Below are 20,945 nucleotides of genomic sequence, written 5' to 3' on the forward strand. Positions count from 1 at the left end.
TCTGGCCCGGGGGCCAATCACGGCCCGCGGTCAGATTTTCTATGGCCCACAGCTTCGGTTTTATAATGTATTATTTATGGCCCGCTTGGACTGTTGAACCGAGTACATGAATCATAAAAGGTTCCAAATGCAGTTCCTCCTTTCACCTCATGGTGGCAGCACCACTCTAACTCTATCTGGCTCTGTGACTTTGCCGTGAACCCTTTTCGCTAATTTCTAACCACGGCGCCTGTAAATAAAAAAACGAAAGTTGACAGTGAGGGCCGCCGCTTCCAGGAGAGATGGGAATTACAATTTTTTTTTCACTGAAAATCGAGGTGATTGTGTTTGCCTAATTTGTCAAGAGACTGTTGTCTTGTTTAAGGAATTCAATGTAAAGAGACACGAGCAGACAAAACATGCTAACGCATACGACAAGCTAGCAGGGAATGAGCGTTCTGAAAAAGTGAAGCAAATTCAAGCTGCTTTAAACTCACAACAGTGACTCTTCATGTGAACCTGGGAGTTCAATGAATTCACCACCAGGGCAGGATACCAAGTTGCCAGGTTAGTTGCCTCTAACTGCTGGTGTTATGTACTTGTAGATGTGACACAAATATTACTTTCTGAATGATTCTGGGAAAGACAAAAGTAAGAGTCATATGTTTTCATCTTAAATGTTAACAGACTTTGCATTACTGAGTAATATATGAGTAATAATTACTCATATAAGTCATGTTTAAAATGAATGTGGGGTTAAGATTTTTTATCAACTTCTTGGACGTTTAAGATACTCCACACGGTTTGTTCTACGTTATCTGACTCCAGATGTGAAATGAAGGCAGAAATGTTTTTTTTTTTTTTTTTTAATTTGTTCACACCTGAGTGGCTCAGATTTGGTTACATTGCCATTTAAAAAAAATAATATTTTGATAATGAAAATAAAGTTGTTTTTAAAATTATCGCGGTTATATGTAATTTTTACTGTTTAAAAAACGTCCGAAGGGACCACTGGCCCCTGGCAATCTCCACATTATCAGATCTGGCCCTCTTTAAAAAAAGTTTGGACACCCCTGGTGTAATGGTTAGCACTGTGGACACTGAATCCAGTGATCTGAGTTCAAATCTCAGCAAGACTTGGATTTAACTTCTTTCTCTGGATAGTACTGAGTATTACGTCACTGCATCTATATGTAAGTTATACATCAGGTTGATATTTGGTGAGAAGAGGAATTAGCACATGTAGTCTGAACTAAATAAAACCTTGTGGTGCAAAGGTAGCGCGTCTGACTCCAGATCAGAAGGTTGTGTGTTCAAGTCATATCAGGGTCATGAAACTTTCCTGTTAAACATGAAAGGTTCAACTCTTTGAACACAACACATGGCATCTCAAAAGTCTTTGAACATAGCACGATGCCTTTAAGTGCACTGGTTCCATGTTGTAATGGTTTGCACTCCGGTGATCTGAGTTCAAATCTTGTTGGGACCTTAACGTAATTGGAGAAAAAATGAGACCTGAAACACATGTGGGTAAGGTTTCATCTGTGACAAATGTTTTTTTCATATATGTTTTTGAAACTACTCAAATGTGTAAAAAGTCCAAATGAATACTGGTGTTTCCCAGCATTTACAGGTCTTTGAACACAGCCTAGTACATCTTCTTCCAGTGGTTCCATGTTGTAATGGTTAGTGCTGTGGACTCTGAATTCAGTGATCTGAGTTCAAATCTCAGTAGAACCTGCATTTAACTTCTTTCTCTGGATAATATTGAGTATTATCATCTACATGTAAGTTATACATCAGGTTGATATTTGGTGATATTTCTTCTTCTTCTTCTTCTTCAAGGATTTATTTTAGGTTGTGGTCAGCTTCGTTTTCATTAATAGCATTTTGTAAAGACTCATGCAGAGGATTGTGGGTAGTTAACCCTTTCATGCATGAATTATGAGAACCTAAATCTTTTTTTTTTTTCCTGAGTGTTTTTATTCCTCTTTAGACATGACAAAAAAAAAGAAAAATTTTAATGAACCTAGTTTTCATGGAGTTAAAAAAATTTCCACTCAGCTGGACACCATTCATTCAATTTTAGAAGCAAAGAAACATGTATTTACTGAAATACTGCATGAAAACTATGAAATAAAAACATGTTTAATGCTGCTAATCTTATGTTTTCTCACATTTTAACATACCTGCATGGAGATAATATGCAAAAAAAACTTTTTGTTTAAAAAAAATGCAAAACAATTAATTACAGTCTAATAACAATTAGCGATTTTTTAAAAAACTCAAACATGTTACTGCAGATTAGGTTTATCCAGATTTACAGTAATGGTATGAATTACAGTGTATGGGATGATGCGTAAGTGTCCGCTGTGTTGGCTGATATGGAACCAAAACAACAAAAAACATAAATATGCAAGAGACCAGCTTTGAACAGCTGTCCACTGTAGTGATCATTATGCATGAAGGGTTAAACAGGATGTATGTACTCTTTCTCATGTCTTCAGATGTAACTCCAGCTCTTGAGGATGCAGCAGAAATAACAACTCTTCCCCATTATTTATAAGCTTTAATTTTAAGACATTCATAAAATATTTAATCTTTACATTTGACAGTTTGCTGCACTAATCTGATCATTATTTTAAGATCATAACGTCGGCAGGGAGGGTCGTAAGGAGCAGATTCATGTCAAATAGTTTGCACAGAGACATGTGACTGTGGACTAATATGAGCACAGCGCCACCCAGAGGCAGAGGACGAGGTGTTTTCTGCGTCTGTTTGTGCAGCTCTAGGTGTTGAAGTGAAGGTAGGTGAAGTTCTCCTCCTTGGGTTTGATGTTGAAGTTGTAGTGTCCGATTCGGTTCCTCTGACAGTAGAAGAGGCAGACGAAGCCGACGATGAAGAGGAGCGTCAGGCCGACCCCCAGACAGGACAGACCCACGATGTGGAGGGTGTTGAAGCCCTCCTCCAGGGCCTCTGAAGGAGGAGAGGAGGAGGAGGAGACAGAGGAGGAGGAGGAGGAGACAGAGGAGGAGGAGGAGGAAGAGAGAGGAGAGCAAGAGGAGAAGGAGGAGGAGAGAGAGGAGGAGGAGGAAGAAAAGGAGGAAGAGAGAGGAGAGCAAGAGGAGAAGGAGGAGGAGGAGGAGGAGAGAGAGGAGGAGGAGGAAGAGAAAGGAGAGCAAGAGGAGAAGGAGGAGGAGGAGGAGGAGAGAGAGGAGGAGGAAGAGAGAGGAGAGCAAGAGGAGAAGGAGGAGGAGGAGGAGAGAGAGGAGGAGAGAGAGGAGGAGGAGGAAGAAGAGGAGGAAGAGAGAGGAGAGCAAGAGGAGAAGGAGGAGGAGGAGGAGAGAGAGGAGGAGAGAGAGGAGGAGGAGGAAGAAGAGGAGGAGGAGAGCAAGAGGAGAAGGAGGAGGAGGAGAGAGAGGAGGAGAGAGAGGAGGAGGAGGAAGAAGAGGAGGAAGAGAGGAGGAGAGCAAGAGGAGAAGGAGGAGGAGAGCAAGAGGAGAAGGAGGAGGAGAGAGTGGTGGAAGAAGAGGAGAGAGAGGAGGAGGAGAGAGAGGAGGAGAAGGAAGAGGGGGAAGAGGAGGAGAGAGGAGGAGGAGGAGGAAGAGAAGGAGGAGGAGGAGAAAGAAGAGAAAATATTCTTTATTAAACATTAAAAGTAAAAAACATGCATAATCTCATGTAAAGTTAGGGCAAAAAACTGTATTTGAATTATGGAAAATTACCGTATTTTTATGAGATGGTTATTTTCCGTTACTTTACAGTATTTTTTTCAGCACCCCTGCTGCTGAACTAATACCATTTTTTTTGACTGATTTTTTTTTTTTTTTACAGTGTAGTTTCAGAATTTGGACTGATCAGTGATGTCATAAAGTTAACCTCCTCAGACTCAGCTCTGGGTTTACTGTCCATGTTTGTGGACATGAGTTTCACAGCTATATACAAAAAAAAAAAAAAAAAGTCCACCGCAAAGGACATTCCATAAATTTTTAAGAAATACATATGAAGAAACTGTTGCATCTTGATGTTTCCAATATAGGCAATTATTTAATTTAAAAAGCCTAAACTTGTACTTTCCTGGGTCTCAGGAGGTTAAATATCTTCTTAATAAAACCATATTAAAAATAAATAAATAAAAAATCTGAATGCATTTTAACTTTAGCCTAAATTTGAGAATTAAAATCAGTCTAAAAAAATCTAGATACTTTTGTCATAATTCTTGCATGAAAGGGTTAATTCCACCTACTTTCACTTTACTTTAATAGATTCACCGGCGTACACACTTAATTCGACCACCAAATGACTCATTAAAACTCTCAGGCTTTTATCGGAGGCTGAAAAGCTTTTTCACGTCTAAAACTGTCCACGTTACTGCTGCAGACTGGAGGGTCATTATCACATCAGCTGGAATTAAATCCCATTTCTGACTCTAATTCAGACCCTGCAGAGGCTGAAAATACATCAGCTCTAAGTGAACACATGTTCAGACTGGAATATTTCACAGTTAAGGTGAGAGAACGCACCATCGTCCAATCTGAGCAGAGGTCCAGAAGAAGCAAAAGCTCTGGCGATGGTTTTTCCAGAGCGAGTCGTTCTCTGAAAACAGTCCTGAAAGAAGAGAAGAAGAAGATCTTAGATAAGATAAAAATAAGATAAGACAGGATGAGATGAGATAAGTTAAAATAAGATAAGTTAAAAATAAGATAAGACAAGATGAGGTAACATAAGAAAATAAGATAGGATAAGACAAAATAAGATAATATAAGAAAATACAAGATGAGGGAAGAAAAGAAAAGATAAAATAAGATAAGAAAAGACAAGATGAGATGGGATAAAAAAAAAGATAAGATAAGATAAGATACTTTAAGATAAAATAAAATAAAATAAGACAAGACGAGATGAGATAAAATAAGATCAGATAAAATTTTCAGTTCTTTCAGATTCAGATTGTCCTCCCTTTCTTTCCAAAACCTGAAAATCTAAACCTAAATATTAAACTCTTCACAGTCATTCAGTTCCTCAAAATAAAACCCAGACCAAACTATCCTAAAGGAACTAAAAGTGGACGGTATTCTGAGCTCACGGGAACGCAGGAGGAGGATCCAGTTTCCACACAGATTTCCACCTGACAGTGAAGGTAAATCATGTTCAGGTCGACAAAGGAGAAGATCTGGACAGAAACACTGGAGACACTGGAGTTCCCATTGGTCAAGACTTTAGTGAAAGTGTTCAGGGAACATCTGAGGAGGAAAGAACAAGAAGAAAAAAGAAATGTGGGGTTTTAGTGGAAAGAAGTACAACTGAGAAGAAGGAGGAGGAGATGAAGAAGAAGAGGAAGGAGGAGGAGAAGAAGAAGGATGGGAAGAAGAAAGAGGAGGAGGAGGAGAAAGAGAAGAAGAAAGAGGAGGAGGAGGAGGAGGAGGAGGAGAAGAGGAAGGAGGAGGAGAAGAAGAAGGAGGGGAAGAAGAAAGAGGAGGAGGAGGAGAAGAAGGAGGGGAAGAAGAAAGAGGAGGAGAAGAAGAAGAAGAAGGAGAAGAAGGAGGAGGAGGAGAAGAAGAAGGAGGGGAAGAAGAAAGAGGATGAGAAGAAGAAGAAGGAGGAGGAGAAGAAGAAGGAGAAGGAGGAGAAGAAGGAGGGGAAGAAGAAAGAGAAGGAGGAGAAGAAGAAGAAGAAGAAGAAGAAGAAGAAGAAGGAGGAGGAGGAGATAAAGAAGAAGAAGAAGGAGGGGAAGAAGAGAGAGGAGGAGGAGGAGAAGGAGGAGGAGGATTAAGACAAGGAAAACAAGGAGGAGAAGGAAAAACAGAACAAAAAGGAGAAGTATAAGGAGGAGGAAGAAGTGAGGAAGGTGGAGAACAAGAAGGATAAACATGAGAAGAAGAGAGAAGAGGAGGACACAGAACAAGAGGGAGGTGGAGAAGAAGAGAAGGAAGACAAAGAAAACAAAAAGGAGAAGGAGAAGAAGGAGGAGGATGTTGAGAATCAGAAGGAGAAAAAGGAGAAGAAGGAACGAAAGTAGAGGAGGAGGAACATAAGGAAGATTTGAAGGAGGAGGAGAAGAAGAAGAAGAAGAAGAAGAAGAAGAAGAAGAAGAAGAAGAAGAAGAAGAAGAAGGTGAATCCATGTGACCTGTTCTCCAGGAAGGTGTGGCTGTAGAGGAGGGAGGGGCTTGGGGTGGGCGTGGCCCAGCACTTGCTGATGATGACTTTGACGTGGTCGGCCGTGGTGTTGAGGCTGACCACCAGCACCACGGCCTCGTCTCTGGACAGGCTGTGGTTCTGGGGCAGCGGCGCCGTCCCGTTCATCAGCTGGACCGACACCTGGAACAGACCCGAGCCCGCGATCACGTCCTCGATCATGTCGTACCTGCGACAAAACACACGATCACATTCAGTTCATGTGTCTGAAGTTCAGGACACGTTCCCTCTGTCTGATTCCATTTCAGTTGTCGCTTTAACACTGATCCTCAAATTGCACAAATATAACTTGCGCATAAAAATTGGCCTAACGGAAAAACAACAATAGCGTAGCGAAACTGGTATATCGCACAAAACTGCAATGGAAAGACCTTTTTGCACAACTAGAGTCACATGAACAAAAAACCCCAAAGATTTTGACAGATGTTACAACACTCAAAGAAGAAGAGTTTAAAAACAAACATGGTGCGGTATGTGTGGACACATGAGGAAAGACGTTATTTTTGAATTTCATACGGGACAGTGGGGTAACGAGCATTCTAGATAAAAAACAACAAATATTTATGTTCGTCACCATGTTCATGGAACGACTTCTCATGGCATCTCACCATAATAAATAAACAAATCAATTTAAAGTGATTTAATGGAAAAAACGAAATTACGCACTTCTGTTTTTTCAACATTTAGTAAATATCTAATCTAAAGTAATCTAAAATAATATAATCCAAAATAATATAATATAATATAATTCAATTTAACCTAATCTAATCTAATCTAAAATAATCTACTCTAATCTAATCTAATCTAAAATAATATAATCCAATTTAACCTAACCTAATCTAATCTAAAATAATCTAATCCAAAATAATCTAATCTAATCTAAAATAATCTAATCCAATTTAACCTAATCTAATCTAAAATAATCATATCTAATATAACCTAATCTAATCAAATCTAAAATCATCTAGTCCAATATAACCTAATTTAATCTAATCTAATATAAAGTAATCTAAAATAATCTAATCTAATCTAAAATAATATAATCCAATTCAACCTAATCTAATCTCATCTCATCTAAAAATTGTTGACCAGAAGCCCATCATTTGCTCACAGCACAACACCTGCCCTTTTATGGTGTGTAGTGGGTGTGGTCACATGTGCTAATAGGCCACGCCCATCCCACAAACAGCCAACGGAGGTTCAACATTCATCTCATCTACGTATGAGCAGATCTGGACGGTATGAACGTTTGGTGCATCCTGAGTTGATGTCTCTTATTTTTTCATATATTTAAGAGAAAATATAAGTGAAAGTTAGGGGAATGTTGCAGCGCCAGGCCAGTGGGAGTTAAAGGAAAGGTGAGCTGACCCCATGGAGCCGAAGTCGGAGGAGATGAGCACACTCTTCATGTACGTGCACATGATGGGAACCTGAAGCCGGATCCGCTCCACCGGACCGGGGTCGGAGGTGTCGGAGGTCCCGGTGCTGAACAGGGTCACAGAGGCCGTGTAGTGACTGTCATTCTGCAACAGGGACCCAGACCAAACACTGGTTATTCACACTGATACAAGACAGAACAACGACCTGGGATCTGAAAATTACTGAAGATTTTCCATCAGACATTTTGGTCCCATTTCTTAAGAAAACCATTTCTGTTTACACTGAACTATATTTGGACATTGTTTTAACACCATATTCATACCATTCCATCATTTCACCACAAACACAAAAGTTCTTCCTTCTTATTCACACTCATATTTTTAAAACTATATAACCCACTTAAATTTATGTAAAGCGCTTTGGGTGCCTTGAAAAGTGCTATAGAAATCAAATCCATTATTATTATTATTATTATTATTATTATTATTATTATTATTATTATTATTGTTATAATTATTATTATATTTCTGATGTGTAGTTGCCTGTATTTACTACTGTCTTTATAATCATTATTATTTTCCTCATCAATAAAGATAAATAAAGTTCAATCTAATCTAATCTAATCTAATCTAATCACTGTTAAAAGTCCAGTCCCTGATGGAGGACTACGTTACCCATGATGCATCTGTTTGACTTGTAGTTCTGCTCACTCGTGGCTGTGTACGCTACTTTTCATTTGGTTCGGCAGGACAGCAGCATCCACGGAGCAGAAATGGACATCCTGTCATAATCCTGCTAATGCTGTGTGTAGAAGAACCGTGTGCGTCCTGCAGATGTAAGTAGAATGTTTTGCATTCAGGTGTGTTATTTCGGGGTTTTAACAGTGAAATAGTTGTACCTGTGGTTTCATTTTGCTAATGCTACGGCTAAGGCCCACCGCTGTGCTCCTCGTGCGCTCCATAGTAGCTAGTGGATGACTATAATCTGTCAGTAACCTATTACTGACCAGTATTTGTTTTTATTCACTGTTTCTTTAGCTCGTTGTGGCATCCTTTTTACCTTTAGTCAATTACGGCGTTTACGCCTGTGACCGTAATTGGTGTTAGAGTGCCCTCTATGGGATTCACTGTGTTACTGCAGGTCTGTTTTCTGCAGTCCAGTGTGGTGTGGATAGCGCTTTGTTACTGATACAGTTCCTCTGTTTCTTGTCTGTTGCAGATAACCACACTCACACACTTAGACACCCACACACGCATCCACACACACATATCCACCAACTCAGTCAGTCAACCAATACCTGTACCAGCATCACTTCCCATCAGAGGTGATTTCTCACAGACTGCAGTGGAAGCTCAGCTTCCCCTAATGTTACGTAAATTAAATGGTTAAATCTGTTCGGTTGTGTTGACATTTTATTGACTACAGATGTGTTCGAACACGTTCATCTCACAGACGAGTTTGTTCAGAATCAGCTTTATCACAGATCATCAGACTGGCTGTTGTTCACTTCTCCTCTGTTCCCGTCTCTGTTTTCTCCTCCGTCTCTGCTCAGTGCATGTGTCCACAGACTGTGTCCGTCTGTGGGCTTCAATGGGACTGAGTGGAACTGGTTTAAACTGACTCTAAACTGGACGGTAATTGGATAAATGCCACGATGTTGTCCCGCCCCCGGACGCCGGGCGTCTCTGGGGGTGAATGGAGCTGTGGGCGGAGCTCGGCCGGGCCGGACACCAGAATCCCATGTGCTGATTGGAGGATCGGTCGAAAGGCTGAATCCCGTTTGATTGACAGCTGTTTTCAGATCTGCTCCTTCACTGACACAGTTCAGTTTAATACCGTCACACATTCTGCTGTGAAATCAGAGAAACCACTACGAAATTACTGGTTCATTTCTTGCACTGTAAATAAAACACACTCATTGGACTTCCTTGTTTCAATTTAACATAATTTCAGCGTTTTCTTGTTTCAGTTCCATAATTTAATCATTTCTTGTTCGAGTTTAATATGGTTTTGTAGATAGTTAAATCACTCATACTGTCGGCTCGGTCGCAGTGAAAGGAGCATCTGTAGTTTAAAAAGGCTGAAGTCTGACACCCACAATGCACTGGGCCAAGGCCGTCTGAGCAGACCAGCTCTGATGGACATTCAGAGGACACTGGTCCAGTCCTGGAAAAGACGCCTACTGGTACGATAAGGTCACTGAGCATTTTCTGAAAAAGGAACGGAGGAACAAATGTATTTTTAAATAACTTGACAATTTTTTTTTTTTTTTTGATGTAAGCCGACAGTGAGCTTCCCCTGTCTGAAAGACGAGCAGCCGCCACTGCTTCCCATGTACCTGCTCCCATTTCCTCAGCCTCATTAAACCTCAGAACTGTACCTTTGGAGTTTGTCTGTTCCTTCTGACCGAGGAAGACTCAGTTGAAGAGCAGTCCGAATCAACATACATTAGACGCACACCGTCTCTTACAATCACGTTTATCAGTGCATAACTTGACCCTTCTTCTGTTTTCTTTCTCTTCAGTTCGATGATCCTCTCTATATATTTTGCAGTTAAAAGTAAAGAGAAAACAGAAGCAAATTTACTGTCAAAACATGGGGAAAACTATCAGAAATGGTGTGTTGTGACTTCAGGTAACCATGGCAACAGCAGGCTGGTAACGTTCCCTTCTATTTCCATACCAACCCCTGTCCACAGCGTCATTACTTCACTGTGCTATTTTAAAGATGACTTCTTATTCTATTATGATTATATCTATAATGTACATCTTTTGTAAATACTTAAAAGATATTAAAACAAGATATTTAAAACAGTTTGTCTCAATGACATCCAAATTGTTGCTTATGGATATAAAGGAAGGAAACTACTGTACATGAAGGATTTTCTTAGTCTTTGTAACTAATAATTAAGTGAAATCTGACTCAGAACTCATTCATGAGGAGTAAAGATTTATAGTTTTGAGTTTAGATCGGGGGGGGTCAAACTGATTTTAGTCCAGGGGTCAAATTCAGCCCAATACTATCTGTCTAAGTGGGTCGGACCAGTAAAATAATAACATAAAAATCCATAAATAATGACAACTCCAAACTTTTCTCTGTGTTTTAGAGTGATAAAAGTAAAATTCCACAAAGCCTCAAGAATTCTGCAACAAGATGAAAAAGATGAAAAAGACACAAGACAAAAAAGATGATATTCATAGAAAAAATGCAGATGCCACTGAATTAGACATGGAGGGTGAACAGAAATATGGACCACCGCAAATGTGTTCTACCAATTAACGTTCTCCAACACACAGCCCCGCCCCCAAGAATTCCTTAAAACGATAAAAAGAGCTAAAACGATGGATCAAGATGAAAGACACAAAAAGAGGAAAAACACACAAAAGCTTAAAAAAGACACAGTAGAAGAAAAAGACGCAATAAGAAAAAATATGCAATGAAGAAAAAGACGCAATAGAACAAAAATTTTAGAAAAGGTAAAAAGATGCAATAAGACACAAAAGACGCAATAAGAAAAAAGATGCAATAAGGCAAAAAATGCAAAAAAAAAAAAGACAAAAAAGGCGCAATAGAACAAAGGAAAAAAAAAGACAAAAAGATGCAATAAGACAAAAAAAGCCAAAAGAAAAAATTTGCAATAAAGAAAAAAGTGCGAAAAAGACGCAATAGAACGAAAAGAAAAAAAGCAAAAAGACAAAAGATGCAATAAAGAAAGATGCAATAAGGCAAAAATTGTGAAAAAAGACAAAAAAGATGCAATAGAACAAAAAGAAAAAAAAACAAAAAGACGTAATAAGAAAAAATTGCAATAAAGAAAAAAAATGCAAAAAAGACAATTAAACAATAAGAAAAAAAGACAAAAAATGCAATAAGACAAAAAAGACGCAATAAGAAAAAAAATCGCAATAAAGAAAAAAAATGCGAAAAAGACACAATAGAACAAAAAGAAAAAAGGTAAAAAGACAAAAAGATGCAATAAGTCAAAAAAGATGCAATAAGGCAAAAAATGCAAAAAAAAAAGTAAAAAAGACAAGAAGACAAAAAAGACGCAATAAAACAAAAAGCAAAAAAAAACAGCAAAAAGACAAAAAAAAAGATGCAATAAGAAAAAAGACACAATATGGCAAAAAATTGCAAAAGACACAATAGAACAAAAGACAAAAAAATGCAAAAAGACAAAATAGACGAAATAGAACAAACAGAAAAAAATGCAAAAAAACGCAATAGACAAAAAGGACAAAATTAGACAAAAAAGAGGATGTTCACAAAAAAAACACAGATGCACACTGGTGTACATGAAAGTGTGAAACACTGCGAGTGTGTTCCACCAATCAGCATTCTTCAGATCAAAGCCCCACCCCTCAAGAATCTCAGGGAATCTGAAAAGTCCTACCCCTCTACTTTTTTGAGGAAAGTTTCAGATGGAGGGAAGGTTTTTTTTGGTGGAAACAACAGCAGAGGAAAAGGGGCTAATGTGTAGCGTAACTTAAAACTCACATGCACCAGAATAACGTCACACTCGTTCCACGCCACTGTCAGCTGGACATGACTGGAATTTTCCCAGTTGACCCCACATTCCTCCAGTCCCAGGTAGAGGGCGCTCTCCATGATCTGACTGATCTGCAGGAAACTCTTTTCGACGGTTACAGTGATGGCGGCGACGCTGCACTTCACTGAGATCGCCTGTAACGCTGAGACGTTGGGGATGGTTCCCACGGTGGGTGACGAAGGTCCAGAGGCGGTAACGGTGGTCGGTGTTACGGTAGTGGATGCGGTTGTTGGGGTCGTTGTTGCGGTTGTGGTGGTGGTGGTAGTGGTTGTCAGGGTAGCAGAGGTTGTGGTTGTGATTGTTGAGGCATCGGGGTTTGTCGAGGTCACAGAGATGGTTGTGGTAGGGGCCGTTGGGGAGTCTGGAGTGACAGGAGTGGTGGTGGTAGTTGTGGTTGTTGGAGAACCTGGAGTTGTTGTTGGGGCAGTAGTGGTAGGTGTTGAGGCGATAGATGTGGTTGTTGGTGGCGTTATTGCAGTTGTGGTGGTGGTCAAAGCTGGAGTTTTGGTTGTCGGGGCTGTAGTTGTGGTTGTTGGAGAAGCGGTAGTGGTTGTCAGTGCAGCAGCAGTCAAAGTTGTGGTTGTTGTTTCGTCAGTGGTTGTCAATGCAGCAGTAGTCAAAGTTGTGGTTTCGTCAGTGGTTGTCAATGCAGCAGTAGTCAAAGTTGTGGTTGTTGTTTCGTCAGTGGTTGTTAATGCAGCAGTAGTCAAAGTTGTGGTTTCGTCAGTGGTTGTCAATGCAGCAGTAGTCAAAGTTGTGGTTGTGGTTTCGTCAGTGGTTGTCAATGCAGCAGTAGTCGAAGTTGCGGTTGTTGTTTCGTCAGTGGTTGTCAATGCAGCAGTAGTCAAAGTTGTGGTTGTGGTTTCGTCAGTGGTTGTCAATGCAGCAGTAGTCGAAGTTGTGGTTGTTGTTTCGTCAGTGGTTGTCAATGCAGCAGTAGTCGAAGTTGTGGTTGTTGTTTCGTCAGTGGTTGTCAATGCAGCAGTAGTCGAAGTTGCAGTTGTTGTTTCGTCAGTGGTTGTTAAAGTCATAGCTGAGGTCATTGTTGCAGTTGTGGTGGTGGTTGAGGTTGTAGCTATGGTTGTCGTTGTTGTTGTCGAGGCTGTAGTTGTAGGAATCGTAGATGCCATAGAAGTGGACAGGGTTGTGGTTGTGGAAGGTGGAGATGCGACTGTGGTAGATTCACTTAACATTGGATTAACGTGTGATCCAGAGGAAGGGGCAAAGCTAACTGTGGACACTGTGCTTGTCATGGGTTGTGTGGTCGTCTCCATTGTTGTCGTAGCAACTTCTGCACAAGTGAAGACAATGAGATTCAGTGTTGCATGTAATTGTGTTGTTGTTCTGAAGGTTATACCCAACCTAAACCAGACTTAGACTAAGACTAACCTAAAACTGCCAGGAAAAGTAGTTGAATTTTCTCAAATGTTTCAAACAGGGTTAGTCGTTCAGGGACCATGTTGAGCTCAATATGATCTCAAATGGGTCTGACCAGTAAAAAAATAACATAATAACCTAGAATTAAGGACAACTACAAACTTTTCTTGGTGTTTGAGAGTGAAGAAAGTAAAATTATATTATGAAAATGTTTTCATGTACAACTATTATTTAAAAAAAAATAGGTATAACACAAACAACAACCAACAGCCTGAACAAAAATAAAGTGAAATTTGAACAATATTCTGCCTCAGTTTATCATTTACACACGTACATTAAAACCTACAGATCATACTGGATCTACAAAGACACAAAACATTTAATAACGGGCAAAATATTGGTCAAATTGCATTTATTTCTCTGAAGTCATTTCAGGTTGTTCATGTTTGTTCATGTTATTAAATTTTTGGTGAAATAATAGTTGTACATGTTTCATTTTCATGTAATTTTACTGTTTTACACCAAAATTTTGGAGTTGTCTTTATTTACAGGTTATTATAATAGTATTTATTGGTCTGATCCACTTTAAATTATATTGGTCTGTATGTGGAACCTGAACTAAAATAATTTTAGCAACACTGATTGTTAATATCTTTAGTGTATTTTTTTGCATTTCACAAATTTATCCCAGGGGCCGGATTGGACCATTTGGCGGCCTGATTTTGGACCTCGGGCCGTATGTTCAACACAGCTGTTTTAATCATAGCCTTTTTCAGCGCCTATTAACCCTCTGGTATCCCGTCCAGCAAGGCCCTTATGAAGGGCCAAGTGTGCCTTTTTGGCACACTTGTGGAATAATGTAAAAAAAAAAGTTCATACAGTTTGTTTTTAATTCTTTTACACTTTTTTCTATTTCATCAACTTGAGCCGTAAATAAAAATACCAAATACTCAATAATTGTTACATTTTTTAACCCTTTAAATGCCGTGTTTGTAATGGAAACAAACCATTTTTTGGATGTAAAAAACACACACACAAAATTTTTTTTCAATATACTACATAAAAAATGGATCACATATTATTTGATTTTTTTCATCCTGGCATGTGTCAGTGATTAACAGCAACATTGATTAATTTGCATTATTATTTTTGGCGCTAGTTCAAATGTACAAAAATACTAGCATCTGTCACCAAGTGTGCGTAAAATGCACACCTATAAATCAAACTATTAAATATTATATATTTATTATTTTCTGCTCTAATTTGATTTTATTTTTGTAAATGCAGCTCAGCCCTAATCATACAGATCAAATGTTAGAAACAGTGCGTTTTAGGCACACTGTGCAGACAGATGCTAGTCTGGTCATTTTCTTTGTTTACAATGTGCACATTTCAGTTGTTGGCCAGAATTTTAAAGATCATGCAAAAATGAACAACTTTTGAATTCTAACCTTATTTAAATTGTGAAAAATAATTTGAAGTTTTTTAAAATGAAGTGCAAAGTGTGCCTAAAAGGCACACCCGGATACCAGAGGGTTAACCAAAGCTTACTAGAAAAAACACTGCAGAACTATCTCTAATTAAACGGAAACACCAGATTAAACTTCATAAGTATGCGACCTCTGACCTTGACAGGCTCGTCCAGGTCTGTCTGGGTTGTTATCCACGTATCCTTGGTTACATACACAGCTGTACGAGGCCCAGGTGTTGGTACATGTCGCCCACTGGGAGCAGTCGTTTTGCCCTGAAGCACATTCATCAAAATCTACAGAGAATAAAAAGCACTGATGTGAAAAAGGTCCGACGTAACACAGCTCTGGAAGTTCATACTGCAGAGTTCTTGTTTGTATCCCCTTTTCTAAATGACAACCAGACCTAAATACCATTTAAAATCTATTCTTTCCAAGTATATTTTCAGAAAGGAAACAATATTGTAGTCCTTATTTCATAACAGCTCATTATGTGAAGTTTACCCCAGTGATTTAGTAATAAATCAAAAAATATGCATGTCCAGGATATGCACAACAAATAGAAGATGAACAGCAACAATAAAATACGTTACTTGACCTCCTCAGACCCAGCTGTGGGTTTTCTGTCCACATTTGTGGACAAGAGTTTCACAACTTTATACAAAAAAAAGAAAAGAAAACTGTCCACCACAGAGGACATTCCATAAAAATTTTAAAAACTGCATCTGAAAAACTGTTGCATCAGGATGTTTCCAATATAGGCACTAATTGAATAAAAACAAAAAAAAACCTGGTACTTGTTGACATTTCTTGGGTCTCAGGAGGATAAAAATGTCAGCAATCACCTGTGCATGAAATTAACTAGATGAAATCAATCACAACAAAACTTAACGGCTGCAGCAATTTAACCAATCACATGTAGCTTTTATATGTGTTATCGATCATGATTTTATGAACACAAACTGTAGTTTTTCATCATGTTTGTTGATGAAGTATTACCTTAATGCTGGACTATGGTGGTCATTAAGAACATACATTCTACTAGTGTTGCTTTGTGGAGGAGATAATAACTTTATATTCTTAGATATAAAATAATTTAAAAGGTGGCACAGTGAAAACACAATGATTTATTTTTTAGTGATTGGAAACCTATGACTGAATATTAAACTGCATTTATGTGATTAGATCCTCCTTAAAACACTGTAAATCCCAAACAGTAAAGCTCAAAATCTTGAATATCTGTAAAAAAAAAAAAAAAAAAGTGCAAATGAGATTATTCTGTAATTTGCAGTAATAAAAAACGTTACCGTTAATGCTTGTGTTGTTTTCGTCCACGCTGTACTTGGAGCTGTTCTTCAGGGAGTCCATCACAGCCTCCGACACGTTACCGATGTCTTGGCTTTGACTCGGGGTGAAGACGATGCTGAAGTTGACGACGACGCTGCCGGAGAAAAGCCCGTGACCACGACTCTGACCCCGGCCCGAGTCCACCAGAGCCTTCAGCACCAAGGACAGAGACTGGTAGATCTGTGAGCAAAAGAGAGGACGAACGAGTGAAGGTTCACCAGGAGATGAAATGAACGAGTGAAGGTTCACCAGGAGATGAAATGAACGAGTGAAGGTTCACCAGGAGGTGAAATGAACGAGTGAAGGTTCACCAGGGATGAAATGAACGAGTGAAGGTTCACCAGGAGATGAAATGAATGAGTGAAGGTTCACCAGGAGATGAAATGAACGAGTGAAGGTTCACCAGGAGGTGAAATGAACGAGTGAAGGTTCACCAGGAGATGAAATGAACGAGGTGAAGGTTCACCAGGAGATGAAATGAACGAAGTGAAGGTTCACCAGGAGGTGAAATGAACGAGTGAAGGTTCACCAGGAGGTGAAATGAACGAGTGAAGGTTCACCAGGAGGTGAAATGAACGAGTGAAGGTTCACCAGGAGGTGAAATCAACAGATCAGACCGACACTAGAGTTCAGACAGGAATGGAGAGCTCAGAGATGGAGAGGATCCATCCATCCATCCATCCATCCATCTGTTCCTTCTTTCTTCCTTCCTTCCTTCAATCATCCAACCATCTATCCTTCCTTTCATCCATCCATCTGTTCCTTCCTTCTTTCCTCCCTTTCTTCCTTCTTTTCATCCATCCATCCATCCATCCATCCAACCCTCCATCCATCCGTCGGTCCAGCCATACATCTGTTCCTTCCTTCCTTCCTTCCAACCATCCATTGACTAGAGCCAATACCACTGTTACACTGTAATTAGGGTTTGGAAAAATAGTTGGGAGAGGGTGAAAATAAGAAAGACAAAAGAGAAAAAACAAAACCACCATAGACGCTGGTCTCCTGTGTGGGAGTCTGCTGGGGTTTGTGCATGTGGTTCATGTTAAATGTGAATGAACACATGACCTGCTCAGTTAAAGCCTGAACTTCACATCTTCATTCTCCTGGTATCAGATGGACTCCCACTGTGAAGCCTCAACCTCCTGTGTGATGCTCTGGCTCAGGTTCTTGTAGGTCTGGCTGCTGCTGTTTCTGCAGGTCTGCGCTGAACTGACGTTGTGAGTCGAGCCGTGGCGTCCAGAGTCTGAGCATCTGCAAAGAAAATCGTCATGGTACGTAACACATCAGGTTAAAAAAAGGACCCGTTCTTGTCATCGTACATCAGGGACAGTGGTGTCACTGTTATCATCCCTGAAGTTCTTACCAGTTTTGATTGACAGGTGGTGGGTGTCTCCTTGTCCTCCACACGCCATCGTCGTAATGGTGACGTCATAGAGAACCCCAGGTTTGAGCCCGCCCACCGCCACCAGGGTCTGACCTGTGTCGTTCTGATAAATGACCTCTGACCCCTTCAACACCTCTACGCGGTAGGTCTGGTTTTCCGTAGACCAACTGGACCAGGTGATGCAGAAGGACGTCCCGGTGACGTTGGATGACCTGAAGCTGCTGATGGTGGGCGGGGCTAAATCGTAGAGGAGGCGGGGATAGGATTATTTTTAGTTTTAGACATATTTCTACGATAATAATAATAATAATAATAATAAGAAGTGTTCAGAGAACACAAACCTCCGCCAAGCACCCCAAACGGTGTGCATATGTGGATCGACTATTTCTGTTTAAATTCAACAGTTTCCAGGTTGTTCCATACAGCAGAAAAAGTTGCAGCTTGGTACCAGTCATGTGTCTGTCAAATTATATTCAATTCCAATCAATATTTGTTGAGTTATAATGAAAAATGTGTCATAAATGGGATTTTCAATGTTGAATGTAAATGTCCACAGAGTCCACATTCCACAGTGGATGTGGACAATTTAGTTCCAGATACAAGATATTGTTCTAAGCTACAGGTGGATCCAATTGGAGGCTAATCGGAGTCGTTTTTAATTTTTGATGAATTTTGGAAAATTGCTCAGTGATGACAGATGGAAAATTGTAGATGTTGTGACCTTGCTGTGACCTTGAACTTTGGCCTACTGGGACCAAAAATTGAATGGGTTGGTTCCCAGGGCCTAGGCCCTATCTGTGAGGAAGATTTGGAAAGATGGGTGGAGAGTTTCCCCCCTGACGTTGCTGACAAACAAACAAACAAACAAAACACACAAAGCAAAGTGATCACAATACCTCCTGGAGGAGGTAATAATATATCGGTTTTACACAACGCTTTCTAAGTAAACAAAACGCTTTTACAATAATAACCAAGAGACGAACACACATCAAACGGGCATGGAGTTAATACTAAATGGCAGTCAAAGAACAAATACACAAAGAGACGAATACAGAAAAAGAAAACACACAAGAAAAGGTCGATGAGGGTGGATGAGGCACAGACACAGATGTACTTTAACCAGATTCTTTATTTTATCGGATTAATCTGTTGTATTGTTTTTAAAGTTCATTCTTTTCAGTTACTGGATGTTATAAAACTCTATGAACAGAGAAGGTCAAACATGACATTGACCTTCACTTTAAAACCAAAAAGGTTTCTTACAACATGTGGTCGAGGTCAGAGTCGACTCCGAGGGCCAAGGTCACGGTGGTGTAAACGCCAGAACCAGAACCAGATCCAAATCCAGATCCAGATCCAGATTCATCTAATGGAATGATAGAAGACGAGGTTGTGTTACTCAGAGATGTGTTCATGGTCTCGGTGGAGCTGGAGAGCCCTGTGGTGGTGTTACCTTCAGGGTCTGGTGTGCTGTTTGGAAACTGGAGCGTTGGTGGTGTTTATGGGAGGACGGGGGGGAGCTCCGGTGTGTTTAAAACTCACACCGTCAGCTGGAAAAGAAGGAAAACAATTACTCATCATGGCTTTATTTTGACAGAAAACAGGTTCAGCTCAGTGATGAGCAAGGTTTGTTTTTAAATTGGAGATTTACATAAAATATTAGCTACTAAATACTTATAATTAAAACCGTCTCCAGGACAAACACGGTATTTTTGATGTTTCTGAACCTATTTTAGTCAATTATGTGTCCTTATTATACGTGTGTGCTAATGTAATGCTAATGCTAGGTAGTTTTGTGTATTATGGCTAAAATGCAGAGACAAGTTAACCTTTAACATTTATTTGGTGGTAAAGAATCTCGTTTTTATTACATTGATGCTGAGAGAATTGTTGCATTCAAATTCAGGGTTTTCTTGTTTTTTTTCTTTGTTTTTTTTTTTTTTTTTTTACCATACATCAAACTTCCAGACTCACTTATCAAGGTATTTGCACTTATGTCTTCCATATGTTTTTATTAAATGCATGTGGATAGAAGATTATGAAATGAAATGGAAAAAAGAGGAAAACCCTACTGTAAAGGGAAATAATTCATCTGAATAAACTGTTTGGGTCAAATTTAACCTGACTGGACATTGAACAGTAACAACAAAACCTGCTTATCCCATTTATTTTTATGCCTCAGCACAAATGGTTTGTACATTGAGGCTGTTTTAGGTCAAATTAAAGCCATCTGAATCTGTTGAAGATTCAATAGATTTTTTTTTTTTTTTGACGATTCACTAGGTGCAGAGGACATTCAGAGAATTCAGATACTGTTTCTCTCTCACCTTGACAGTGATGCAATGCACTTCCTTTAAAAAAGTACAAATACAATAAGAATAAATAGGTGATATTAAGTGCAGTTTAGATTTTTATTTTTGTTCAACTGAAGGAAAATGATGCTTGTTACTGAATTTGCTGGATGCCAGGTCTGTGTATATGTTCTTAGTGCTAAACTTAAGGCAGCCATACACTGCTGCGATTATTTCGATCATTGCACGCAGCTCCATCTCAAACTGTGCAAATCAGTCGTACAGTCAGGCTCACGATTCCTGTTCTCACACTGCACGGAACCCGACGGTCGTATGCCGACTGACTGCTCACACTGTAGGACCATACCACCAAGGACGCACGACACATTTGAGTTTTGTATCCGGAAATACACCGTTAAATACCAAGGAATCCGTAAAAAGTGGCATAGACGATTGTGTATTGGCGTGAGTCATGAAATGGTAGTGCTAAACAAAAACCAACGAGCTGCTTTGGTAATATGTGCCGTTATCTGCGGTGAATCAAAAAAGAAAGAAAGACAACGATGTGTTTGGTGCAGGCATTGGTTGTCCAGAACGTGGACAGTATGGGCTGTCATCCTACAGCGAAGAGGAACTAGAGGTAAGCTGCAACAGCTACTGCACTAGGACAACAGCCAGCTACTGTTAGCTTGTACGCTACTGTCTGCGTTCGCGCATGCACAGTGTGAGAATTTGAGGCCCATCGGTTCGTGGCACAGCTTTGACAGTACGATACACTCACGAGGAGCGAGCAGGATTTCAAACAGCTCCATTTTCCTTGCGAACACACGATTGCTGGTCGTGAGGTGGTCGTGAGGTGCTAATCGCTTCTCTTTACCCCATGTACACTGCACGAAGCACAACACACGATTAGAGGCACATCGGGCCCGATCCCAGAAAGAGTTGCACGAGTGAGAAATCGTCTCTAAACTCGCA

General features: G+C 39.8%; 1 protein-coding gene across 1 annotated transcript; it reads right to left on the reverse strand.

The window, feature by feature from the left end:
* Positions 1 to 2,767: 2,767 nt before the first annotated feature.
* LOC115432667 (uromodulin-like 1) lies at positions 2,768 to 20,335 on the reverse strand. Its single transcript, XM_030153575.1, is given in 13 exon segments — positions 2,768 to 2,955; positions 4,503 to 4,587; positions 5,063 to 5,219; positions 6,106 to 6,342; positions 7,542 to 7,696; positions 12,051 to 12,236; positions 12,804 to 13,393; positions 15,107 to 15,244; positions 16,256 to 16,475; positions 17,435 to 17,514; positions 17,517 to 17,546; positions 17,659 to 17,916; positions 20,281 to 20,335. Coding segments are annotated over 13 exon segments (2,379 nt in total).
* Positions 20,336 to 20,945: the final 610 nt, after the last annotated feature.

This window comes from Sphaeramia orbicularis, chromosome 14 (assembly GCF_902148855.1).
Source record: "Sphaeramia orbicularis chromosome 14, fSphaOr1.1, whole genome shotgun sequence".
Lineage (NCBI taxonomy): Eukaryota > Metazoa > Chordata > Actinopteri > Kurtiformes > Apogonidae > Sphaeramia > Sphaeramia orbicularis.